Source organism: Dromaius novaehollandiae, chromosome 15 (genome assembly GCF_036370855.1).
Source record: "Dromaius novaehollandiae isolate bDroNov1 chromosome 15, bDroNov1.hap1, whole genome shotgun sequence".
Classification (NCBI taxonomy): Eukaryota; Metazoa; Chordata; class Aves; order Casuariiformes; family Dromaiidae; genus Dromaius; species Dromaius novaehollandiae.
The window spans coordinates 19,092,273-19,119,867 of record NC_088112.1 but is presented as its reverse complement, the minus strand read 5'-3'; the positions used below and the strand labels follow the sequence as shown (position 1 = coordinate 19,119,867).

At 41.7% G+C, this 27,595-nt stretch overlaps 1 protein-coding gene across 1 annotated transcript in view; it reads right to left on the bottom strand.

Annotated features, from left to right (window-relative positions):
* Nucleotides 1-31: 31 nt before the first annotated feature.
* Nucleotides 32-27,595, bottom strand: part of TRPC7 (transient receptor potential cation channel subfamily C member 7) — a 77,249-nt gene continuing 49,685 nt past the window's right edge. Inside the window, exons 5-12 of the mRNA XM_026101928.2 lie at nucleotides 23,261-23,494; nucleotides 21,372-21,636; nucleotides 13,917-14,112; nucleotides 10,319-10,540; nucleotides 7,417-7,497; nucleotides 4,143-4,196; nucleotides 2,492-2,567; nucleotides 32-1,790 (exon numbers count right to left, since the gene is read on the bottom strand). Of these exons, the coding sequence (XP_025957713.1) occupies nucleotides 1,648-1,790; nucleotides 2,492-2,567; nucleotides 4,143-4,196; nucleotides 7,417-7,497; nucleotides 10,319-10,540; nucleotides 13,917-14,112; nucleotides 21,372-21,636; nucleotides 23,261-23,494 (1,271 nt within the window). The 3' untranslated portion in view covers nucleotides 32-1,647. The remainder of the gene's footprint in view (nucleotides 1,791-2,491; nucleotides 2,568-4,142; nucleotides 4,197-7,416; nucleotides 7,498-10,318; nucleotides 10,541-13,916; nucleotides 14,113-21,371; nucleotides 21,637-23,260; nucleotides 23,495-27,595) is intronic.

Here is a 27,595-nt window from a genome sequence, read left to right as displayed (position 1 = left end):
ATATTTCACTCAGTGTACAACAAAATATTATGAGGTAATTTTATTTTTTCCCATTTTTAGGTAAAAATATTACAGTATACAAGATAATCTTATTAAAGGTAAAAATACAGTATTTTGCTTTTTCTCTAAACAGATCTACGTACAGTACACTTTTTTTATTTAGTTTTCTGGGTTTTTTTACAAATATAACTATTATTCTATTAGGCTATCTGTGTTCTCATCTGGCACTTAAGAACTGATCACAGGTCACATTCTGGTTCTGCTTCTTTTTTTAGCTGATATCTAAATGCAATGGTCATCTTATAGGTGTGTCTTGTAAACAAACAGTACAGTTTAGTGGTTCCCAAGTAGTAAGGTGTGCTTTAAATAGTCGAAATCATATAGCTAAATTTAAAAAAAAAACCAAGCAATCCAAGTTTGCAGTTGCATTGCACAGACTGAGCACTTTTCCTTCCATAAAAGTGCCATCTGAGCACTTGTATTACTGCAGCCTTTAGAACAGTTTTAATTCCTTTCTGTTCTTCTGTAAGAGCTGAACATAGAAGACAATCATTTTTTTGATGATTTTTCCTTGTTTCCTTTTTTCATCAGAATGTCCTCAGTGGAATTGAAGACTTTCCTTATTGATTTAAAGGTTTGAAACTATTGGACTATGTTCTTCGTGATGTGTCTCACCCTATGGCTTGCTATCTGATCTCTGGAATCCAAAAGCTGAGCTCAGTTGCGTGGCTGTCGTTGGATTACTTTTCTTCCTTGAACTGAACAAGTTAGCGCAATGTATAATGTTTCTGGTGGGGGTATTCCTGGGAAGTGAATTTCGTATCACTGTGAGTATTTCAACATACCATTGTTGAAGCTGGGATCATCTAAGGATAAAAGAGAGGCAAAGTCTGTATGAAGAGATCATATCTATTAGTGGACTAGCTAATACAGCTGGAAAAGGCAGACAGGAGGTTTTGGCTCAGAATCCCTTTAGCAAATTCAAGCAGCGGGGTGAAAGGACTCTTTACCCAGCAAGCTTGGCTCATTTTTTCCAGCTGTATCATCCAGTCTAATTGAATATATGACCTCTACCTGACACACTGTCTTGCTCATTTCAGCAGATGATTTCTCATTTGCTTTTCATTAACCACAGTGCTGTTCGAAGTTAGCTTCACAGATGCCCATGTAAACATAAAAGGGGAGCACACACCTAAGAATAGGAATTTTTAAAATTTTTCAAGGATTATGCATGGCACATTTCTTCTTCAGACTTCACCCAGTTCTAATCAGTTCAGTCTGAGTTGATATAAATCAGGACAGTTGTGTTGCCTTCAGCAGAGCTAGATGGGTGAAGATCTCGCTTTTTTGCCTTTAATTAAATGTGCCTTCCCAATCTAGGGTAGGCATGATTACCTTATGGAAGTGGTGCATCTATTTCTCATGTCAAAGGGCATGTATTTTTACCAATAAGTCACTTCCATATCATAAAGGATTTAACTGGTAATTCACCAAACACAGGAGTAATGCAAAGTGCTCCTACTAATACTTGCTAGTTAGCAAAAGTTGAGTGTGCAGTACCCATCTTTGCACTGTTTTGCCCTTCTAGGATGCTGGTTGAGACTGAATAATGTTTATAAAACCAGTTGTCTTTCTCTTTGTTCACCATCAAATGTCCTTATTTAAGTTCTTCCCAAATTTGTCGCTCAGCTGCTGGATTAGTCTTGCTAGCTCGCCAGTAGCTTGTGACTTTTCCTCTAGGAGTTCATAGCGGAGGCTAGAAATATCTTGCTTAATCTCTTTCAGTTCTCCTAGAAAGAAGAAAATGTTCTTGTTAGTAATACTAAATCAAATAAGTCATCCCTTTAGGTGTGCTTGGTCATGAACGTGTGTGAAGCTGCATATGTAGCAGTGCATTTATGGAATTAATATTCAGCTTATAGGAAAAAAACTCTGCTTATGGTAATGGTACCAACAGTAATGATGTACGGAAAGTTCTTTTTTCTCAAGTCTCTTCCCTCTCCACACATAGATCTCAACATATACAGGGCATTTCCAGGAGGGTAGCAGCAAGGAGGTGTTAGAAGGAGGGTCTTTTCTATCTGCTTACAATTCCTACATGGCAGCATGGCCTTACCCAGTTCAGAAGAAGTCCTCAGGACAGGCATGGGCAATAAGTTAGAAACTGCTTTGCTTAGGCACCAAGACAGGGCTATATATTGGCAAAACTTTAGGGGTCATAAAGCAAGGGAAAGTAGAGCTATGGGGCAGAACAGGACTTCATAAAGACAGATCCTACAGTACATGTGTTCTGCAAAGGGAGGTGACAGTGCCAGAATTTCAAGAGCATAAAGGCGGCTTGGAGTCACCACTGCTCACCCTCACGTGAGCCTGAACATGGTCTCTCCAGAGGATGTTACCCAAGCTCAACCGTCTTACTGGATGTGTTATTCTGGAACTGTGCAATAACATTACATGCTCTAATCTGTGACAATTGTAAAAATCCACTTGCCTTCATTGACTTCATCATTTTCTCGGTCAACCTGAGCCTTCAGTACATACCGCTTAATCAGACGTTTCATTATTTTCTGAAAAGTGAACAGAAACAGTTATCTAAACATGGGCTTATCCACGCTGCCTTAATTCTAGACTTACTATGAACAATTCAAGCAACTGATATCCCTATGGATGAAACCTGGAGAAAATGGAATTTTATCATTGACTTCTCATTGATTTTATACTTTAAAGTATGCACTTTATATTGCGACAGTTGATTGACAGCCATTCCATAATGATCCTACATATAAGGAACTTTGAGATATTTTGTGGGATGCACATGAATGCACAGTATGCCCCACAGACAAAAAGAAAACACAAATGATCCAATAGCAAACTAAGAAATGGGATCCAGAGTCTTCATTTAGTGTGTTGCTGTTTAATGTATCAATAACAAACAGTCTACTGAAAAAAAATAAGAGTTTCATTAATTGTCTTAGCAAACTCACTCATGATGATGAACTAAACATCTGACACAAGCTAACAACAGAAAGACTCTGTTTGCTTGGGAACTGGTATTTTAGCAGAAAAATGAAATGCAGTGAAGGACAGAGAAACAAGAGCATTTGAACAAAAGTGAGGAACTTGGCTTTAGTGAGTGAAGTGTTTTAGGGAATGTCAGAGTTTAAGGGACATACACAGGGAAAAAATAATACCACATAGACGTAAATGAGACATGATCATTAGTAAACAACAGCATATATGGAAATGGTAGGAGACAATTATGAATGTGAGCTTGCAATGTGATATTGTTTCAAAAATGAATAAGCTACATTTATCTAGAGACAGGAGAAAAGTAACTTAGTCTTGAGCTATACACTGGGTTACAGCCGAAGGCCTGCAACATTTCCATTTTTTTACTACTGAAATGAATATCATAAATGGGAAGAAAATCTCAGCTGTGATAAAGGAAAAGGGATTGATCTCTCAGAGATGATTTAGGTGTTCAGACTTATATACCTAAATCTGTTTTTCAGACATTACTTCTCTGGGCACCCAAGTGCTTGATCACTGTAGGTCAGTCTTGGAAGTACATGCTATCCTGCCTGGGGACAGCAGAGCAAAATTAGGAGAGAGCCTTCTACCCCGTTTCCTGTTTGACTCCAGCACTTCCAGAAAGAGGCAGTGTTAAACGGCATTTTCCCTTCTGTTCTCTTTGAGAGAAAAGAGTAGTAATTTCAATCAATGTCTCTGTGCCCTCACGGCTTTCCGCATTCTCTGCAAACAGAGCTAAGTGAACATCCACGAACAGATGCACAAATGTCCTGCCCTAGACCAGAAGGCCATTGCTCAAGGAAAAGCCTCTCTCCAGTGCAGGCTTGCCTATTAACTGAGCAACAACCTCTCTGCTTTGAGCATCACTGAAAAACACTGCCAAGAGTTTGAAACATGAATTAAGGAATTAATACACCCGCCCTTTTTCCTTTTCTTAGTATAGCAGTGTAAAAGGCACATGAATGACAAAAAAAAAAGGATCTGGTCATTTGCATATAGGTCATGTAGCCATGGAATATGGGATGTTTAAGACTCTGTCCTTGGATCAAAGAGGTATCTGGCTAACCGGGTGAGTCAGTTAAGGAAATAGAGATGAGGCACAGCGCACGTACGGTGTGTTGAAGATGGCCAAGGTAGTAGAATCCAGAGGGAGGTAGGGTTGCCACCTGAGAAAACATAAATGAAGTAATGTTTGGGGGAAAGTAGGGAAATCCTGGATCCAAAAAAAAAAAGAAAAAAAAAAGATTTTTCAGAACAGACGACAGACACAGGAGATTTAGAATAAAACAAGGAATCAACGCACAATGAATGCTGGTATTACCTGGAAACATATGATAACATAATATCTAGCTACTCCAGTTCCCATACAGCTTATGTGTTTGATGGCCACTACTCAAATGCTGTCCTGTATTCACCACTACATGTGATGAAAGTCAAAAGCTTAAGGGTGCCTAGTTTATCAAACATATGTTGTAGTCAGATTTGTCGAAATATCGAATATTAACAAGAGTCACCTTAGTCATTTAGTAGATATTTCTGCCAATAGCTCTAAGAAAATGATTCATTTTTGCCTCAACGTTACACTGTGCCTTTCAAGCTTCACTCCTCCTCTTCTCCCCAGCACTATTCCCTCTAGCTACAGTAAGTGAAACAGCTTCTTAGCAATAAAATCATTGTTACAGTAGGAAAATTGTGAATAAACCTTCCAGACAGCCTCTTGATAATGAATGCTAAACTTGAAACAATTCAAACAGACCTGGATTCTAAAAAATACTGTTCCCCCATTTGCTGAAAGTTAATTGAAATTCTTCCAATTTTAGAAATCTTTTATACTATGTAAAACACAGCAGCTGAGGCTTTCCTCCTTTTTCCTTTGTTCCGCAAACACCTTAATTGCTATCAATCAGCAGCAAAACAGTCTTCAGAGAAAAGTTTCTAGGAACAGCCCAGTCATTTGTAAGTTATAGTTCTCTGCACTGAGTTCAGTCTTTCCACGTATTTGCTGGCACAGCCTTCAAGCTCTGTATTTGCCATCAGCTGTCTGAACACCTTTTATAGATTCTAGCAGAGTGGGAAACGGGAACAGAAGGACAGATATGTGGCTGAGGCACTGGAATTGGACTAGGGCGATCTAGGCTCAGTTCGACCACTGTTTTTTTGGGTAAAGTCCTGCTGGACCTCAGTTTCTTGTCTTTAATGTGGGGATCATGATGCGTTTCACTTCACTATTCTTTATGATGACTTATCCTGCCTTCATCTACATGTGCCTTTGAAGATCACATCGTTACAGACCTCAATACTGCCATTTAATTCACAGGTTTCTTTTGAAATAAGGAGAGATGATGTTCTGCTTGTGGAGACTGCAGATGTTGCTTGGCATGCATATGGTGTGCCCCAGGGCAGTATTAATGGGAGGAAATGCTTTTTACCTTCCTGTCCCTGGTCAAAATCGGACACAGTCAGCAGTGACCAGAGAGGACTACCGCTGCCTGGGGGATCAGATGTCACCTGGTGATCTCAGACCCACACATTACAAATTAGGTAGTGGAAGAGCTCAAGAGTGAAGTGAGCAAAGGAATTTGCTCATTTTTATTATTTTCCCTCTCTGAACTGGATAGAAAGATACTTCTGAGCCTTTCAGAGCACAAACTATTCCTTCTATTCTTTTTTCCTGAAAAATCCTTTCTTGAGTTTTGTAAACCAAGATGTTGTTGATAAGATGACAGACTGCCAGCTCTGAAAGTGGGAAAAACTTGTGAGCCCAACACAACATTTTAGCAATGCTGCATCTTGGAGTCTCAGCTCAAGAGTGTCTGGTAAAAGCATCATGATTTCGCCTAGACTAGTTTATCCCCAGATCATGGCAGCTGCATGTTGACTTGTTCTTCCTAGTTTTTAAATTACTGCACGTTTAAGTTCTGTATATTTTTGTTATCCCTCAAGAGGACCGTACTTATGTACATACACTGGAGGTACACAGAGTGCAGATGCATCATTTCATAAATCTCACTAAAGAAAACAGTTCGGAGAGAAGCCACTACTTCAAAGGTTTTCACAGTTGCAGGCTGGCCAGATTATCAAACTGTTCTTCTTTATATTTAGATAATCAAGACCATTACACTTTTCCTGTATTATTTTGACAATTTCTTTCTGCAGCAACTGAAACTTTCTAACATCATTTGAAGACAAGTCTAGTAGGAACATTATTAAAGCAAAAGAACATGTAGTTATCACTTTCTTTGAAAATACATCTATTTTTCACAGCTTCCTTTGCCTTTTTCTACCTACTTCCCTTGGAGATAAGGGTCTAATTTACCACAAACATTAGGCAGTCTCATTTAGAAATAATAGCTACAGGAAGAGAATGAGTCCAGCAGAGGTTGATACATCTATCTGTTACCTGCGGGCTTGAATTTACAGGAAAATGACAAAAATGCTTTAGTGCCTTTCTGAGTGGGACACAATAATCTCTCCCCTTTGCCTTTGAAGATGTCAAGTCAACTAACTCCAGATGGCTAAAGTGAATGAATGTCATTTCTAACTGAGATTTTCAGATGCACCTTTTATCCTAGCACAAGAGCCTGGATGCCTTTTAAAACCAGTGTGAATTTATTACTGGTGTTGCTGTACAGCCTAGGAGCCCACCGTGCTGGATGCTGTACCAACAGAGAAGACGAACCAGTCCTAGAATTGCCATTGCACATTATGTCCCACTAAACTATTGCTTTCCTCAGCTCTAAAGTTGATCTCTTCAGACAATTCACTTATCATCATTCCTTTCACTTTATATAAAAAAGAAAAAAAATCTAATGGGGGACATTTTGCTTATTGCCTTGAGCTACCACACACAAAATCCACTGCTTGCACTTCTGCTAGCATGGACACTCAAGCTGAGACAGACACTTGTGTTAGTTCATGCGATGGCTAGGGTAACCAATGCCACCGCTGCAGTCACAGGTATTTTTGAACCATACCACATTGCAGGTTTAGCTCCGTACGACAAGTCAACACCAGAGAAAGCACATGCGAATGTTAATGTAAAAGCTAGAGAGATGACGCTGTGTTATGACAAAATGAAATGCTGTCAATGCAAGACTAGGGAATTAAAGCTCGAATGATATTTCTTGTATTAAATTAAATACACTTGACCGGAATTAATTAGCACGACAAACGTTAACACCATGTGTTTCCATAGGTGGTATGCTGCGTTTGTCTTTAAGTGCGAGGAACGTGAAGCATCCCAGCCCAGTCCCATGACAGTGCTAAGTCATGGCTTGACACGTCACAGGATGGCACCCACTGTAAGAAAGCAAATACGATCCTTGCAGATCAGAGCTGCTCACTGACAAATCTCTTCCCTTGCTCTTGCTTTCATGCTGTTATTACCTGATATCTTGTGGGCTTGTTATAAGCGTTCTTCCCAGAAAAATTTTCTGTATTTCGAGTGCTAGACTGAAAACGAACTTTCTGAAATTATAAAACATGATGAAATATTAAATCAATGATAGTGTCTCACCCCCAGACAGCCCACAACTAAAAGAAGAGCCTTATAAAAACAGCAGGAAATGGTTCAATGTATGGGTAGAATAAAGCCAACACCTTCAGGCTAAAAAAAATTAACTTTTGGGAGGCAGAAAAGGGTTGAAAGGCACAAATTACTGAAAGGAAAAGGATTCTAAATTATGTAGCCAAAAATGGTAACCTCATACAATTTTTAGAGAAGAAGGTGCTAAGAGGAACAAAAGATATTAATCTCAATAGACTGGTGATTATGACAAAAGATTTAAGGTTGAACATAGTATAAAAAAAGAAAGAAAAGCAACGCTCAGGTTTAAAGAGCGCTAGTCAGTGGGCTATGGAAACAAATTCTGAAACAGAATTTTCTTCAGCAGCTCTTATTAAAACAGCAGTGCAGCTTGCTACTTTTTTTTTTTTTGCTCAACAAAAATATGAGATTTTTTTTAGCCAGAGCAGTATATTTTATGGCATCACATTATGTGACTAATTTTGTACGCTGGAAGCTTCCAAGGAGTCTTCAAAATGACTATACCCAATATTTTTAAGCCATTTCTTTGACTCTGTTATTCATCTATGAACTTTTTGGTCCAATTGCCAAAAGAAAAGAAAAATCACTTTTTAAGAAATGTTAACTCACATCACAGACCCCTGCACCTGGATGCAAGAAGATGCACAGGATAGGCCTTCATTAAGGCTTTTCCTTCCTAACAGGACTAGTGATCCTGAGAAACGGGTGAAATTTATTGCATCAAGATGGTAATAACTATTGGACAAATAGCCTGAAGTACCCATGTAATTTTTTTTTTTTGCTTTTTCACTCATTAGCGTGCCATGGTATTACAGAGACTGGTTTGAACATGGTCTGTGAACAAAATCAAGAGGCAAGCAAGAAATGACCGAGTTTCTTCATTGCTTAGGTGAAAGCCATGGAAACTATGAATTTTGCATGAGTTTCATGAAAAAAGGCAAGCCAGACAGTTTCGCTCATATGGCTTGGGGAAACTGAGGCTTAATGAACACTTTCATTACTTTGGTTTATGCTTTGAAGCAGAAACTAAATTCCAAACCAAGTGAGCTTTGTGTGGTTTGATTCAAATATATTATGAAAATATTATCTTTTATAATTATTGTTTGCAATACTTGAAGGACAGGCATTCCTTTTAATTTCAAGACTCTACTATTTTAATGGGTTGTTCAGTAATCGATGCTAGTGTTAAATGAAGTAGTAGCATAAAATGTCCCCAAATGTTTGTCTATCTTGGCAGTGCTCATATAAAAACAGGTAGTTAAATTGGTGGAAAACAAGGAATAGGTCCATATGCTCAAGCATGTCTGGTGGGGTTGGTCCCATCTAGGACACAGCCTGGCACAGTGGGAGGGACCCACTTGTTTCCACGCCTGGCATCAACACCCACAATCTCTGCCGTGGTCCCACCAGGGCAGGGGAACTCATGGTCCCTTCCTCAGCGCTGCGCAGGGCTTTCGCTTTTACCGTGATAAGCAGCAGACACACAGCTGAAATTTATAAAGCATGAACTGATGGGTCTTGGAGGAGGCTGCGGGAATGTTAGCAGCCCCAAGAAATGACTGGTGAAAGTGCTGAGGAACAGCACTTCGGATCTCCTGTCCAGCGACTGTAAGAGAAAACAGGCTGAACACATTTCTGCGGGCTTTTTCTTTATTCCAGGAATTGGTTCCCAGTGCGGTTCTCTTGTTTGAAACCCAGCTTGAGCTGGGAAAATTAAATAAAGGCGGGGACCCTTCTAAGCAAAGCTGTCTCCTCACGTCCTTTAATCCATTGAATCAGATGACTACAGCCAAGCAGCTGCAGCTGAATTCTCTGAGCTGGTGTGAACGTTCTGGGCATTTTCTTCACTAATGTAAAGCAGAAGTGCTGCAGGTGGATTTGCCCTCTGAGTGTGTTTGTGCGTATTATAAATTTACTTGTTAAGAACTCTTTGGTCGCAATGACTCTCTGCACAGTATTGCAGATAATTTCCTTTGGCAACATCCTTCTCTGCGATTCTTTGGCATTTCCTTGGGGAGGGACCGAAGCTAGTTCTGTTGGAAAGTGTCTGACTTTTAAGCATGTTCCTATATGTCTCTCCGCTGCTCACTTGTGCTGCAGAAAGCGTGCCGCTGTGCGGGCAGCAGATGCTCTGGTTTCCCAAGCACATCTCGAAAGACCAAACAGGTGGTGGCTGCGGCAGGACCTGCACGGTCGTGGCCACGCTTGCCATTAGGCAGATGCAAGTAGAGAGATTGCTAGTTATAGCGTCAGGTATTTAGGAGGTGTCATTAATCCCTGCTTGGAAACTTGTTCACAAACCTGGAATGGCAGGAACCATTGATATTTATGTAGTGACTGCAAAAGTAGTTTGGAAATCATTTAAAGGCAAAAGGATGCTTTGGCAAGGCAGCAGTGCCCAGTGGGTAGATTAGGAGTCAGACAAGCTGGGATCTTATCTGTGCATCTGCTTTGGACTTTGGGCTTTGACATTCCCTATTTGGCCTTGGGAAATTCCCTTATAAAAGTGCCTACATTTTTAAAAATTGCTCTTTTCCTGGCGTCTGGGCAGTGTCTAGTACGATGAGGCCATGAGTCTGGGAGGACCCTCTAGGTGCTGCTCTGGTCCAAGTCACATGTAATGACAAGGCTGAGTAAGAGGCTATGCTGGTCCCTTGTCTCCCTGCAAGCTATGTAACCGCCCTCCCAAAAAGTCCTTGAATCCTTTCTAGAAAGAAGGCAAAAAGTGAAATTGCGACATACCCGTTGTTTGGAATTCAGCATCCCCATCTCAAGATCATTTTCACAGTTTTTGGCCTTAGATTTGCAGAGTTTTATGAGGCACATTTTTATTCTCAGTATGAGATAATAAAATGATTTAGGGCTTGGCACTAGGTTAAAAGGAGCAGGCAAAGTCCTTCCTTCGTCAAAGTAGGATAGCCAGAGCTTGGCCCGTGCAAACTTCCACTCCACATCTGCATCCTCCTTAGGAAGGGAAGAGGGGAAAAAAAACCCAAATGCATAGTTAGTGCATAGGAAGGGATTTGGCTACCAGGTTTCATTAGCGCAGGGGTAAACATACAGATAGGGTTTAATAAGAATCAGACCTCTGTTTGCCAAACCAAGACCCCTGCACACATGATGTGTCTTTCTAGGCTTCTCTGTGGTGATCTCAAAATAAGGAAAGTTTGATCAAAGTAATGGACATACAGAGTACAAATCCTCCACATACTAGACCGAATGTCATGTCATTTCTACTTAGGTAGAATTTTTCTACAAGCTGCTTATTAAGAACTGGTTGGGAATGGACAAACTGTTTTTGTCTTCTAAACCAGGCAAATGTCCTAAGTTTGAAAGGTCAGCATGAACTCCGAGATCACATTTCTCTCCAGCAAGGGCTGCAAAAATGCAGCAGAGTGCCACAAAGAAAGAAATGTATTGGGGGAAGGAGGATGGGGAGCTACGAAGCCTGGAGCAGAGCCCTGCTGCAACAAGAAGGACGGATGAATGAACGAAGTGTGCTACAATTCAAAGTCTGGTATTTATCCCCCAGTTTGTCTTTCTTATATTGACATGGGCACAGGCTATAGGAAGGCTGGTAGTAGTAGCCAGTAAGTAGATTTGCTGAAGATATTTTGCACATTACCGTGATTCTTTTATGCTGAGTCAAACAATTCCTTAAGTATCAAAGGGGTTGTCTTTCATATCTAGGAAAAAATAATAATCTGGTGCTTGTGCTATGCTGATAGATGGAAGTATCAGAACATATAGAGCCATGGAAAGCAGAAAAAGCTGTTACGTATACACATGTATCCAACAACAACAAAGCCTGCCTCCAGTTAACTGCAATGTTATTTAATTGCCAGGGAACTGTTATCGCTGGATTAATGAGAGTCCCCCCTAGGATTAGGGGAGTTAGGTTAGGTCCCTGACTTCTTTTATCATCAGCTGATTTCCTCATTGATCTTGTTTGCATTCACCATCGTGTGTCCTTAGGTCAGTATGTCTTATTTCTCTCAGCATTCCCCACCTGCCACATGAGCAGGTAGAGGACAGGTCCATCTCTCAATGCCTGTGAAGTCCCCTTAGGAATTGGCAAGGGGAGCCAAGATCATTTCCAAGCACAAGGGTAGCACATACTTTATGGATCTGCTTGGCATTTATACAGTAGGATGGTCAGACTCATATATCAAGACCACTTACTAGGCCAAGGAAAAGCTGAGATGCAGCTGCTCTACAGCAGTTTTCACTGGCGTTTAAATGGAGGCCAGAGGCATCAGTAAAAGCATGGGTTGCGCCTACCTCGTGTTCATGCCCATCAGCGTCTGCTCGAATTAATAATGCATGCATCTAACTCTCTTCTCAGTGTATAGCTGATTACCCCTTATGTCTGAAACACAGTCAAAAACTGGCAGAACACAAAATAGAGGATTTGAACTTAATTCTAGCACAGTTACAGCAATATGCCTTTGCCAGGGGAGCATTCGCTTCTGCCATTTGGCCTTTTCATTGCTTTCAGTTAAACCTAACAAAAGTCTTAAGCCCAATTACAGTATACACAACTCGTTAGCATTTTTAATGCTTTTCTGCTACATATCTAAGAACACACTGATGGAAGTAGTCCTGGTTTCTGGTTGGCAAAAGGATTTTTTTCTCTCCATAAATGAAAGGTATGGTGGGAGCACTGATATTTGAGAGTCAGGGGTAAATAGGAGTGAAATAGAAGTAGCCAAAGAGAGGTGTCCAATGGAAAGTGCAAGAAGATGGCCCTGTAATTTCAGCTAACAGGAAAGCATGGCCTCAGTGGCCATAATGGAATTTAATTCCTAAGCAATTACCATCCTCTGTTGTCATCGATACTGTTGTCATCAGATAAACACACTGTCAAAAGCGACTTTCTCTGCAGTCAACAGGAAACTGTCTTTTTTTAATATCCCTGGTACCGAGCATTTAAAGCAATTAGTATGAGATTTCTCCCAGTCCTCAAGTAAGGAGAATCTGGGCCAAATAACTCAAAATTGTTTCCCTTGCTGGTAGTTATGACTATTTGTTAAGAAATTTTTGAAAATTTCCAGACAACCAAACAGGATGATAAAGCACTTTTCCTGCAAACTGCCTGGCCATCACGAAGTTTAAACTAAAAGACTAATATAGGCCACGTAGCCAGACACTTTTAGAGGAGGTTTTTCTTTTGTAGACTTTAGAGAGCACTTCTGCCTACAACAATAAACTAGAAAATGCAGTAAGAGGCTGAGAGCCCTTTAAAAGTAAATCTTGTTTCAGTAGAAGAGGTCTGAGGAAGGAGTTTGATCTTAAGTGATTAGAAGCCTTTGGAGAAATGACCATGTCTTCTGCATGCAGGAGGGCTTCTGGGGCAGAGTGCAGATGTAAGGTCTTGCTGACATTTAGACTTAATTGCAGCACACACAAGACAGAGCTATATTTGCACTTCAGTGCATGGAGGAATCAGACATTACAGTGAGAAAATATTTTCAGCTCTGGCCTTTTGCAGTGTCAGGTTCTGAGGGAAGATTAGAGTAAATAATTAATACAAACTCTGCTACAGAAACTTGACATTTAAGAAATCAGAAGAAGAAAGAGGTGAATCAGCACGAACATGGCCCAAATATTTATCTTTTTTCTGGCTTTATGTTAGCACCAAGTTGTTTATGCCCAAAGCATTTAACAAGTCCAGTCTGCAAATACCAACAATACTGAATGACGTTGATTGTACCATACACATGCCTCTCTGCAGGAACCTATTCATATTTCCCGAGTGTTGCGCTCATGCCCTTTAAATGTTGCTTTTTGTGAATGTTCATGCAGTTATGTTTTGCTGACCCAGGCACTCCTCAAAAACTCTATACCAAGGTTGTATACCTAGTGCGTGGAAAATATAGGATTTTAAATATGCCTACATGAGTTTAAAACCTAGATGGGCCTGTGTATTTAACCAGTAGAGAACGAGGAAAAAAGCCAGATGAAATACTATTTGATCTATCATAAATAATACAGCTAAGGTAATACACATGGATAGCTGATCATAACCACTCCAGAGACTAAAAAGTATGACAAACTTCTTTCATTAAATACGTGCAAAGGAAATTGGAGTTTGCTCACAAATAGTCATTAAAAACAAGGAAGTTAAGTTGTTATAATAATGATTCATTGTTAATTATTAATTCAGCCCTGATCTGGGGGGAGAGATAGCTTTGATGCTCACAAAGTTCACAGAGATTTGTGTTTCAACAACACTGGAATATTGGCCATGGAATAAGCTGCAACTTCCTTGTTCTTTTAACATTTTCACTATCAATGATATTAATGTACACTGAGTTTGTAATCTAGTTTCTTATCTTACCTCAATTTCCTGATAGGAGTTGTTGATCATGGCTATTAGCATATTAAGCAGCACCACCACCATAGTCACGTTATATACTCCATAGAGTACATATCCAATATTCTCAATGAATTTATGATCGTACTTCAGCACCACAGATATCACTTCAGATAAGCCAAATATTGACCAGAATAAGGTCTTAAAACTTTCTTCCACCCTAAAAAACAGAACAAACAATCACTTTATAGAGTTGATGCCAGGTTAGCCAGGCCAAATGCTAATAAGAAAAGTGGCACTCTGCCAATAACAATATGACATCTTGGCACAGTCATTGCAAGCCATTATCCATCACCCAGGGACCTGCCAAGTCACATTTCCTGACCTGATAAAGAAATAAATTTTCTGACGAATAATAGAAAGTGACAGTGTCCCCTTGTCTGCTCCATCTGTTCTTCTCAGATGTATTATTTGCGACTTCTATTCTGTGTCCTTATAGAGATGAGGGATTTCTTATCCATGGGCTACCTGTAGTTGGAAGCTGTTTTGGTAGGGCTGCATATTTCTACTCACTCACCCTTTTGCCCTCCAGAGAAGACAGGCAGACATTATCCAGGAGAGGGAGGAAGGACCCTATTCCAACCTCCTTATAATGGATTTTCCAGAGCAGAAGGGAAGCATCACTTTTTACCCAGGTGGAGCCAGGCAAAAGTCCTGATTTGTGCCATTAATATAACCAGGATACAGTGCAAACACAAACAGCCCATAATCTGGGTTTTCTCCCCATGCCACTTCGGGATTACAGACAAATCAGATGCCCAAAGACTTGTAGCTCAAACTTAAGTTCCTAAAGAAATTGAAATTAAGGACATCCATGGGTGGTAGAAGAGGTCGCAGAAAGGCATATCAATCTGATTATTACCTTTGTTTGAAGGTAGGAAGGAACCAGAGCAAAAAAAAAAAAAAAAAAATCAGGAGAAAGAAAAATTGGGGAATAAGCCAATGACAAAGAGAAGTGGGGCAGGGAAGGATGAGGCTGGAGTGACAGGTCAAAAGTAGAGTCTGATTCAGAGAAGCCAAAGTGGTAAGAGGCAGCAGGGGAGCAGCCACAGCTGAAAAGGAAGGACAAGGAGGGATCTTGGTACATTTTGGAAGCAATTTGTGTAGTTTTTAATTTATAAACAAATTTGCTTTTGCTTAGTGATCCTTAGCGTGGTAACAACTAATCACCTGCCCTCTCCCCACTGCCTCCAAGGGTGTAAATGCCTTCTAAGAAAACAATGGCATCTACAAGTCACTTTGATGCAATGTTTTTCTACTAGCATGGCAGCTTAATCCTGCTAAGTGTGTTTATAAAAACAGATTATAGACACAAAACTACTACACGCCCTAAGGGAACAATACGCTTTGCATCAGCTCCAGTGTCAATTACGCCATGCACGGAAGCAAAAGAAATTAATTTCAGCCCTCGGAAAGCACAGTGCCGTGCACTGGGCAGTGCCCTGCTGCCACAGCAAACCAGTATTAGCTCCCATCACGGCTCATCATGTTCCCTCTTCCGTTTGCACCTGGTCAGAGGACTGCAGGAAATATATAGGAGGAACGCTCAACCAGTGGAGCTGCCTTGACTTGTGGGAAGTAACCCTCAGTGGCCGTTTCAAATAGCTTTAAACGTCTAAACTTTTAAAAAATGTGGGTTGCTATTCAATCTGTTGCTCAGAGAGTCACCAGTTCGGTGCTGACTCCTGCGGGAAGCGGAGCCCCTCTCCGACCGGTGGGATGAGGCATGACTTTGCAGTGGCACGCATGCCGCTGCCAACAAGTGACACCACTTTTCCACTTTGTGGCCTTTTCTTCTCCCGTAATACCACTGCTCTTGCCCTTGGCCTTTGCCTACGGTAAAAGGTAGCTGTCGCTAATATGACGCTTCGCTTACACAGTAGCAGTCTGGCCAATGCTTATTCCATTAAAAGTTGTGCTTTTCAGTTAAAGAATATTTATAACACCAAAAATCTCTGCTCTTGAAACCTGTCATCTAAGTCACTTATCAAACTAATAAAAAGTATAACCGCCAGCCTTGATCCCGGCAGCACCCTGCTATTAACCTTCCTTTTTTAATTTGGAAAGGTTCCCTTAGTTTTCTACCCTGCTGGCAGATTTTAATACAGCGTGTCAACTCTGCTCCCTTTCCGCAGCTTAAGCATTAACCTTTGCTCTGGAGCATTGCCAGACCCTCTCTGAAACGTTAATTGCGAGGTGCACGTGGCCCTGGCCGCCAGCAGTGGGGCAGCAAAGTCGGGCACGGGCCGGGTGCTGGGGTCCCGCGTGGTGGAGCCGGCCCCTCTGCCGGTGCCACCAGCCCCCATCTCCAGCGCCAGGGACGGGTCCCTGGTTTGATCTGTGCAATTTACCCCCTTCTGCAAGGTCAGCGGGGGTTTCGTCCTCCCCTAAGGTGGACAAATGAAGGTCCGGAGGAAGCCAGGGATCGTGGCCAGAGCGGCCGCCACCGACAGCAGGAGGATCTGAGCGGAGGCAGATGGACTCCGGGTCCTCGCAGAGGTGGGCAAGCTGCGCTCGCTCGCTCTACCGTGGCAGAGCTGGCTGTTACGGGGGAAGAGAGCACAGAGGTATTTTTTTTTCCATACTCATAGTCCTGTGAAAGTTAAACAAAGATTTTTGCATCGGGGAAGAAAACATGACCGTACTTCACCATCTAGTTGCAGATTTTCCTTGCTTCCTTGTTGGTTTTGATGCAAAGCAATGAGCTTTGTATCAAAAAAAGATCACGGCAAGGCCAAAATTTCATGTCAGTCCCTCTCCTGTGTCCTCCTCTTTAACAAAGCTTAAGGCATCCTTTCAGACCGAGTTCTCCCCTTGAATTGATTGGCAGAGCTTCACACAGCCAAACAAGCGATGCAGTCAATATAATCTACAAAAACATCTCATTTTGACAAAGCAAAGTGAGAAGAAAAAAAAAGCCTTTGAACCTCTAAGTAACATTTGCACCGAACAATGACTCATACTTTGGGGAGAAGGACACAGAAAAGCTCACACAGTGGCCTTCAGCCTGATTTCTGATGCAGAAAGCAAGATGAACACAGTCTTGCCTCCATTTCAGTTTTGTTTGCATAGCATGTTCTTAATTGCAGGCTGTTTCAAAGCTGTGTTCTGTACACAGCATACAATAAACAGATAAACATAACCGGGGTCGGTTGCACCAGTCATGAAAATTGTCTACTTTTCAACATTTAAGAACTTAAAAAAATTTTTTGAAAGTATACCATGTTTAGCTAAATAATCTCTGTATTTAATGGTGTGAAATAAACCATGTTGCATTTTATTTCCATTGCAGAGAGAGGATATAACTTCAAGAAACAATAGAAATGCAGCCTGATTCCTTGCTTCATAAGCCACTGGGGTGTTAAGTGTCTGCTCTTTAAAAGGCAGAACAAGCAAAACCGAACACATGCTTTCAAAAGTGCAGTAACACAGGAAGGTGAAAACTAAGTCACAAAGGATATTCACCGATTATTATCATTAGAACTAAGCAAGCAATTTCTTCTCAATAATATTTGGAGAAATGTAGCCTTTTCTCTGCCTAAGTACTGCCCTGGGAAGCTATGGTTTTCTCAGATGTATTCATCATTCAAAGCTATTTCACCGAGTAGTTCTTTGTCTGTTAAGTTGCTCACTGACGCTATGCAATGTGATATGCAGAGTGGGTTGTCCATTCAACGTCTGTTGAAACTAGCCACCATCTGATCAGTGTACAAATCAAACTGCTCTTTTTCTGTGGCATGAGTAGCCAAACTGATATCTGAAAATCAAGTCCCATAGAAAAATAGTCACATTTTTGAGTATAAAACTTGCTCTCTGTAAAATTTCATCTATGAAACTGCAAACATGCCTGCCAAGAAATGCATTCAGTGAAGTCACTGAAGTCACCAAATGGTTATGAGCAGAGCAAAGTAAGCATTATTTTTCTTTGCCTCAGTGAATTTTCAGAACACTTGCTCTAGTTACTTATTCAGCTCTAATACTGAAATCTTCCTTCTTTTCATGAACAAGTTAGTGTCAGTAGGAACCCACCATGCACAGCAGGCCCCACAGGCAGCTCAGAAAAAAAAGAGAAGGAAATGTTGCTAGGACGGGCAGCTGTCCATCTGCCAATATATCCTTGGCATTAGGTTATTGAAATCATTTGGAACTGTAGGTTTCTGGCTTCCTGAACCACAATATGACTGAGAAGGATTTTTAGGATGAATGTTTATCTCTGTATATTTGTGTCATATGATGAAAAGGTTCATCTTTACTGATTGTTTGACACACTTGTGTGTTTAACTAGCAGAAAGTAAGTCTGTTTTAAATCTCCTCCAAATTTTCAAAAAGAAAATCTGTGTCCATGGAAAATTTGTTTCGTACAACGTTAAGTCCCTCCAGGATAACCGATCACTTGCTTGCAGCTAAGGAGGAAGAGCACTGCCTTTTGACAAGACTCTGCCCACAAGCCGTATGTCTCTCAGGCGCGTGAGCAATCTTTAGTGAGCGGCCACCATTTTGGTCAATGTTTGCTCATCATTTTCATCAACAGATAGTGACTACTGGAAGATCCACTTCATTACATGTGTTAATCAGAGAGCAGCAATACTTTTGAATCAGAGAGTTGTGTTTGTTAATGGCATGCTCTGGAGGTGCATGGTGGAGTACCATAACTGATGGTTCCTGCTCCACCAGGTGATCAGCAACAGGATCTACTCAACTTCTGATTAACTCTTATGCTTCAAGGGCATCTTCTCCACAAATAAGAAGCAGGTTACATCCCACACATTCAATTTTCTTCTATCTTACTACGAAAACAGATAAATATAATTGCATTTAGTCTCATATATCTTTCCATTAAAATGTATCCTGAGGTTACAGGAGAAGTCTAGAAGGCCTATTTGCCTTGATTAGAAAATTTAAACATTATGTTATAAGGCACAGGTCTCACTAGATGGGGGTGTGATAAAACTGATTCTTGTGCATTTGGAAGGAAACAGCCGCTGAGGGAACAGAAATGATGCTGGAAAGGTCATTGCCTCGTAGAGGAGCTACAAGCAAAGCCCTCAGCTCACTGTGTGACACATTAGAGAAATGACACATCAAATGCCAGCTGCGGTCTGCTCCGGATTTGGTAAATGCCGTAGGCTCAGTCATTACAAGTCTGTAAAAGTTAGATCAGGATGAGGGGAAAACATTATGTCACACTTTCCTCTTCCTTCACAGATAAGAGAGTGAGAAGGAAAGTCCCCACCATTTCCCTATGTCAAGTCATGATGATTTTGTGAGAGACACAAAACTCACTCTCAGAGAATTTCTACCGGTAAGACAACTCAGTGAGAGAGCACCACGCTGGTACCACCTCATGCCACGGCAGCATATGAGGGAAGAGGGTTTCCTGAAGGGGTTTGGGTTGGTTTTGGGACACATCCCTCAGCTGCAGCTGAGCATCAGGAGAGCTGCTGCCCTAAAACCTCATGTCCTGGTTGTGTTACACATCAGGCTGCTCAGTACACGGGGTCAGGGAGCAGAAGAGAGGCTGCTGCCCCGCACTATTATTATTTGAGAGACAGGCTTTACTGTGCAGGGGCGTGAGACAGGCGTTACAAGTCTCATACCTGGCATCTAGGATTTGACAGACACGAGTTCCCATCCTGTTTTGGGGTCATGTCAGGGAAGAGCAATGCTCCTGCAGGGACCCAGTGGTTTTCTCGCTTGAGCTACACGTTGGAATGGATCATACCCAACCTGCTATTAACGTGCTGTGGCACAACCCTCCCAGGGTCTGTGCTGCTGCAGAAATGTACTTGAAGAGCTCAGCTGTCACCTGCCCGGTTGGGGCTGGGGCTCCCAGGCTACATTTCATGATGCCTCCAAAAGCTTCTAGGCTTGCCCGCTTTGGAAGCAGCATCAGTCTGGATCTCACTCCCGAAGCATTTGCCAGCCTCTCTCTCCCTTTCTGATAGCCCTGATGAGGTGAATGGTGTGATTCATTCACTGGTATTGATCTATACACACATGGCCATGCTCAACACATTCGCTTACCCTGAATGAGGACAAATGCCAAAGCTTTTTAATTATTTCCTCATGCATAGTCACACTGTTCTGGAGAGCCAGCTGACTCCTGTTCAACCACAAACGTTGCTCTCCATCAGCAAATGCGTTATTCAAGCAAGGGCCTGCTGCTCTGACACACCAACTGCACAAGCTCACAGTTGGCAGGACCGTGGCCGCCATAGAGCAGCTTTATACCTCTAGCCCACACCACAAAACATTTTCCTGATCAGTTACTTCGATTTCCAGAAATAACCGTTTCTGACCTAGGTGTCTCCTTTCCCTCAGGCCTTGAGTGGATTGCCTGGGCTGGTGGTTGGTACAAGCTTCCCAGCCAAAGTTTTGGTGTGCCTTCCTTACTCAGCTGGAGTAGAAACTTTAGGTATAGCTGTCCAAGCTGAAAAGAGCATACATTTATATCATCTTCCAAGGCCCTGCCTGAAGCCATGCAAAGGAAAAAATATGCATTCGAGGTTAGTCTTTTACCCCAGTGGATGCACTGTGCCTTGTGCCTGAAACATTCCCAAGTGACAGAATTCTTATTAAGTTCGAGGGTCTCTTATCCACTGCCATTAATTATTTGCAATGAGATCAAGCACATATGCAAATAAGAATGAGAAGGAGGGGGATAAAATATATTAGTTAAATCACTTTCAGCCTTTTTTATAGTTACTTACAGAAGAGCTACCTTCCTTCTGTCTTGCATATTGGCCTCCACATTTCATAGCTCTGTCCCTGCGTGCAAGGTCAGAAGCAGCCAGCCCAGCAAACACTGGCCCTGCATATCCCTGCAGATGTGCCTTGGCTTCATGTCTGGCTGAGATGAAAGCTAACGAAATGAAAGGATCAGGCTTGAAAAGGAAAGTGGGAAGCCCAGGCAGCAGTAGGAAGGGAGCAGCTGCTGATGAAGGGAGGATTAAGACTGTTGATCTCGCATAAGGAAGAAAGAGGAAAACACAGATAACTCCAGCGTGTTTCAGAAAAGGACCTGTACTTTGCATATAAAAGTACCAGCTACACAGACTACATATCTCTCTGCTTTTAGCCAAGCATCTCTTTACAGCAGCCAGAGTGGAACAGTGTTTTGCACCATCCTGAATATCCGAATGGACCTTGCAGCAGCAATACAGTGCTAGCAGTGTACTAACCGTGTCGGGCACAGCAGATACACGGAGCAGGCACGAGCAGAACTAGCTAGAATGGGATGCCTGAACTGCCTGGGAACGATGGGGCTCTGGGTTTGCAAAGCAAATCATCTCATTGAGGATGGGAGAAGGGAGGGACCCACATGCCTGGTACAACCTGTGCCTGGGTTCCCATGAGTTCGGTGACAGACAAGGTTGGATTGAGCCCTGCAAGAGCAGCCACCTTTTCTTGGGTACTCACGTTGTAAACGCAGGGTTGTATTTTGCACCAAGGTAGTAAGAGTAAAGGTTGAACATTCCAATCATGAAGGCCAGGAACACCATGATGAAGATGACCATGAACTTGAAGATATCCTTCACAGTCCTCCCCAAAGAGATCTGGAGGGGGCCGAAGCTTTCGTTGGCTGGAAGAATGTAAGCAATGCGGGAGAAGCTGAGTACCACAGCTATTGCATACAGTCCTTCTGAAATGATCTGAGGATCCGAGGGAAGCCACTTGTTCCTGGCTAAAACAATACACGTACATTAGGTATTAGTAATGAAAAGTGTTAGTTGGAAGTTATCATGATAAATGACCCATTTTCAAGACTGTATCTCAGTTTTGTCCAGGAGCTAAGGAAAAAATCTTTTAAATAATTGGTCACTGAAGTCCTCTGCATGCTTTACAAGGATGGGTGAGAAGGATTAGTCATATTTTTTCACATTGAAAAGGTGAGAGAAATAGGCAAGTCACTGGGATTTACTGAGATGTCACAACAAATAAAGAGCATAGCTTTTAAACCAAGCTGATACTCTCTGTTTCCTAGTACACCAGCTGCACCATCCCTTTTCCATTTGAAGCCCTTGAGATGCAGCACTGAAACCACAATGAAGTGGAGTTTGCCTATAGCTTTGGACGTGTGGCACTGTGTCAATATATGGAAAGGAAGCATTAGCAAGGTTGAGATCTCTGTCCTACCACTAGACAAGGAAACCTGGATTTGTTTGGATAAAGCAAATATGATCACAAGGTGTACCAGCTTCATGTTACCTTTTAATTAAAGCCAATCCTTGTAATGTGGTCACTCATACATTTTTTCCTTTAAGAAGCGTTTTGTTGATACTAGATATACATCTATTTAATCTACTGAAAATGTGGACATTTTTATTGATATAGGTTATAAATGTTCTTGCATCAACCAAGATTCTTGATGGAAGGATTGCGACTCAGAGCTAAAACATAACATCTCTAAGGGCACAGCAGTAAACTGAAGTATTATTTGCAATAATCTGAGCCAAATGAAAACAGCAGATGGAGCAATTCACAGGATACAGTTGTGACATTGTGTTCTGGACCCCTCGCACCGAACACAACAGCCTGCACGTGACAGCCTGACGCCGTGGGAGGGAGCACCGTACAGTGAACTCGCTTTAAATGGGCCAGCAGCAAACCAGAGAGAGGAAAAGCACAATAAAACAGTTTCAGAGGCAGGCGTGCAGTGAATCCAGTCCCCACACCTTGGTGCAAAGCTCCATTCATTTGTGTATAGCGAAGAAAAAACCATTTCAGCCATCAAAAATAATGATATCAAACTCTGCTACTACTTGCATTTCCAAATGCTGTCTATCACTTATAGAAGACACGGGCTCTCCAAAATAAAGGTCCTCTCTCGGGGACGGGGCTTCTCCTGGGTGTAGTCTATGTCTATATTTGCCATTATATGGGCATTGGACATGACACAGATGCAAAGCAAACCACCAGGTAGAAATGCAGTTCTAGCTCCTATGTTTGTTCACACTGCTCCCTCTTCTCACATCTGGAAAACCAAGCAGGTTCATTCATCCACAATTTAAATTATATTCTGCTCACTCCTCGTTCATGATTATTTGTTTCTCAAGCTATTTTGCCAGTATGTGATTGACCTGAATGTAGCCTCAATACAAGATCAGAGACTGAATGAGGCTCAGATCTCCGTTCCTTTCTAGGTGTTTATGAAGATGGCTGGAATGGCTAGATCTGAGAAGAATAATTTGCTTTAGTTTGAAAAAGCTTCAGAGGTAGCAGAAAAAAGAAAGTAAGCTGCTGCTTTTGGCACTACCATGAATTAGTCTGAAAGAACAGGAAGCATTAAATAGCAAAAAGCGTCTTACCATAAGTAAAGTAAGCAACTTCAGGGGGGAGGGTGACATTATTGAGGTCATCATCTTGAACGTACTGATCTACGTACTGTTGTGCTTCGGTCGCTTTGAGAAAGGCCATGAACCTGGCCGTGAACGACGCCACGAAGATGGACAGCATCCCGAAGTCCAGCAGGTTCCAAAGGTGCAGGACGTACTCGCGCGGACCCTCTTCCCAGATCTCCTTGCACTCTGACCATATCATGCCTGCAGAAAGACCATAGCACATTAACTGGCAAATACAAAAGGTGCTTTCTGTAGTCAGAGGCAGACCCACCTTCTGGCTCAGGATGGCTTGTAAGACCGAACCAAATAATCCTATGTAACACACCCACCCTTCAATTCCACTGAACTCGCCAGAGGACAGTTTCTGTCCTCCTTTCTTAAAAATGATTCAAAACCTTAATCTGGTATATCCCCTTGTGTGTACGAGCTAGAATTTTCAAAGGTTTACTGTATGACTCAACAGTAAAGTAGACTTCCCGGTGATTTCAGAGAAAGCACAGTTCAGAAACACTGAACACATTAGAAGAACTTGCGTCTTATCTTTTTGGACAAGTTGAAAAATACAGGGGACCAGTATAACCAGAGAAAAGGAAAGCCAGAATTTCTGCCCTTGCAGAACTTTTCTATAAAGTTTTTTTAGATATAACAAATTTCCACACATTTAAATCTGATCTATCACTTTGAAAATCCTGACTTTAGCCTGAATTTAGAATTTATGACCCTACTAACAATAGACTTACAGATAAACCTAAATGCCAAACCAAGACAATTCAAAAATGTTTGATATCTGTGTTCTGATGGGGAGTGCTAGGGAGGAGAGGTGAATTCACTGGGCAAAGTGGATCCAAGTGCACAGGTCAGATTTGTCAACTTGCCCAAGTCATAGTAGAGCTCCAGAGCCAAAATCTTGGTTCTGAATAGCTAAAACATGGGAATATTAAACCCACTGATAAATATAAATATTTCCTGAACTGTCCAGATTGCAACCACGTCTCCAGGTGACCAATCTTCTTTCCACAGCAGCAGCAAAATTCACATTTAATTAAGCAGGAACAGGCTCTGCCTATTTCCAAGTGGTCTCCTGAGATTTTGTCCTTTTTGTGAATTCTTCTTCATCCTCTTTTCCGGAAGCTTTTGTGGCGTGGCATGAAAATGTATTTGCCTGGCTACTTTAGAGACTCCTGGAAGCACATGGTGTCCCGAGAGATATAGTTGGAGGCTGGGTTGTAAGAGAGGAAACAAGTCACGGTGAATCTAGCCGGAGGGTGGAGGAATAAAGACCTGCCATGCTGTCAATCATCCTGAACTGGGAAAGATTTGAAAGAAAAAGAAAAGCTAAACTCTCTGTGACACCTGGGGTTAAGGCACCACTAGTCAGTGGTGTTGGGAGCTGGAGACCAACCTTCTGGTGAAAGGCTACGGCCAGTATTTAGCATGCAGATGAGCGTAAGGTGTAGTTGGTGCAAGTGCCTGCCTGCGTGTTTCCCCATCCTGGTGGCTTGCTAGTGCTTTATCTCCCCAACGTTCGGGAGGGGACTCCTCTCACTGCTGTGCGACGTTGCGCTCAGGCAGCTCCTCTGCTAAAATCTGTAGGTGTTTGGCTGTGTAAAAGCAGGAACTTTATCCCTCAGCTGTCATTCACCATGAGTAAAATTTAATAATAAATAGCCAAAGGGAGGGGTGGAAGAACTGGTTTCTCAGGCACTGTCCTGGCATGAGGATGAAATATTAAAGAAATACATTTCTAACTTAAAAAAAATCCCCAAAGAAATAAGTATGAGACGTTAGCTCAATGTATTATATGTGCATATTGTATAAAAAGTACTAAAGTGCTTGAGGAAATACCATATGCAAGGCATTGCCAAGCAGATCACTAGTTCACTGATGCCCATAAATGTCTTTCCTGGTTTAAATATTAACTCTCTCGCCCAAATTTATTTCTAATCTCAGCCACTTAATATACCAAAGTCATAGATTAATGAAGTAGGAAATGTCTAAAACTGAGTAGACTGACTAACATTAGAATCACTCAGTGGAAGTATCACATTATTGGCCCATAATTTACATCATTCTTTTTGCCAACTCTGTGACAATCATTTTTTATCCATCCATATGGAAAAATATCTGTTTGAGATATGTAGAAGAGTTATAGTAATGATGTGGTCAATGTTGCTGGGTAGCTGTATATGCATTGTGAGAGGGTAACTCAAAGCATCTCCTTAAGTAAAAATACTGAGGAGAAAGCAAGCAGCTGAAATTCGGAAGACGGGATACGAGACGAGATATCAGAACAGAAATAATGACAGCCAACATGAGATTAGGGCAAAGCAGGTTTGCTGGGATTTGTTTGTATTTCACTGCCCCGTTTTTGAGGCCCCTGGTTTTCTCTGAAGGCTGTGTGACCTGCAGGCTCTGGGAGAAGCTGTTTCCCTCAGTCTGATGCCCAGAGAGGTGGGGATATGAACAGAAAAAAAGCCAGAAATGCCACCTTGGTGGGCACTTCTGGATTCAGCAGGGAAAAGAGTCGAGTTACAGGCACAGCCAGTCTGGAAGGAAGATGGGAGTATGCAAGAAGAACCGCTCACCACCTGTGCACAGACGGGACCGGTTTGTCAGATTTTTATATCCTCTGGCCTAATACATAAATCACAAGCAGCTGATGTTAACGAGATGACTTTGAGCCTTCCCCAAGCCTCCAAAGGCTGTCAGATTAACTGAGATGGTTGTGCTCCGACTGCGTCTACTCCGAGCTTAGCCGCTGCCTCAGCTGCCTTTGCAGCAGGGATTTTGTCTCTCCAAACGAAACTTCTCCACTTTCAGTGTGCATTTTTGGCTGTTGCACTCACGCAGAAAATCCCAGCCTTTCTGTAGGATGTGCATGTGGCTTAGTTTTTACATCTCCAGCAAAATTAATCGCTGGCAATACTATCACGGGCCGGGCTCACTCCTGGCTACAGCACGCTATGTTCACCCTACCACCTTATCCTGGAATAATGCTATTCTGAACATGGCTCATAATTTTACGGTTGACAGCCAGATAACTCAAACAACCAATCTTCTCCCCTCACAAGAACTAAGATCAGGGACCTGTAAATTAATTAATCAGAAATGATCAGCAATGTGTGGAACGAGTAATGTGTCATCAGCATTCATCATTGCTGACACAGTATGAAGGAGAAAAGAGAAGACACGGAAACAGAAGAAAGGGATTAACAAGCTGAGAATAAGTAAAATTACGCTTTTTGATTGTGCTATGAACAGAAATATAGGTAGCACACCTACACTGTCCAGTCTGAAAACAGCAACTGCAGATGTTGCCAGGCAAGCTTAAATACAGATGTGTCGATTTAGTACATAATGTTAGATTTACTATTTCTTAGCATATCCTTAGTGTATACTCACCTTTCTATCTTTGGAAAAACATATCTTTGTAACTTTGCCTGTGATATTTATCATAGTGTTTGCTCTTATTTATTTATATTTGCACTTAAATTTACATATCAACGATATCTATAATATTTTTGCACCAAAAGGCTGGGCACTTCATCATCCATTCTCCTTTTACAGCCCTTAAAATTCCGGGTTACATACAAGGCCCAGCAAGCACCAAGCCCTGAGCCAGCTCTCCACAGGCACCACATTTTCACTTCACTGTTGCTGAGACAGTATTTGAAGCAGTAGGTAGGGAGATAGGTAACGTGGCCACAGAATACTGTCAGTGCTGATCTAGGCAGTCATTAAAAAATCTCATTATATTCAGAAGCCTGTACAATGAATCACCTTTCTTCTCCCAGAAAACTGAAAACCTTCAGTTTAAATGAAATGTTTTCTCCTTCATCTCTCAGGAACTCACCCAGGCAGGCAGATACCTACTGCCTATGAGAACATAATACCTAGTCTAAAATCTAATCATCTTGTCCCAACTGCTTTAATATCATTTTAAAAATATATCTTACAGACTTACTCAGTCCTGTCTGGCATCTATTCAGTTTTTTCTTGCCTAATATCCTGTATGGGATTCTGCTTATTGCAGGGACAGGGAACAAAGAAATAGTGGCCAGCAGGACATCAGATAGAGCAGCCCTACCCTATTTTTCAGAGGGGTTCAATGCCATCAGTACTTGTGGAACCGTGGAATTATTTGTCATGCTGCAAGAAAAGAATCAAAATCATGATGATGAGTAAAAATAGATACAGAAAAGGTAGATAAAGATTCTGCAGAGCTGATAAGCTCAATTTCCCAATAAATCCTTCTTAGCTTGTTTAGATTAGTGGTTCAAGGTAGCAGACCTGCCAGGAATA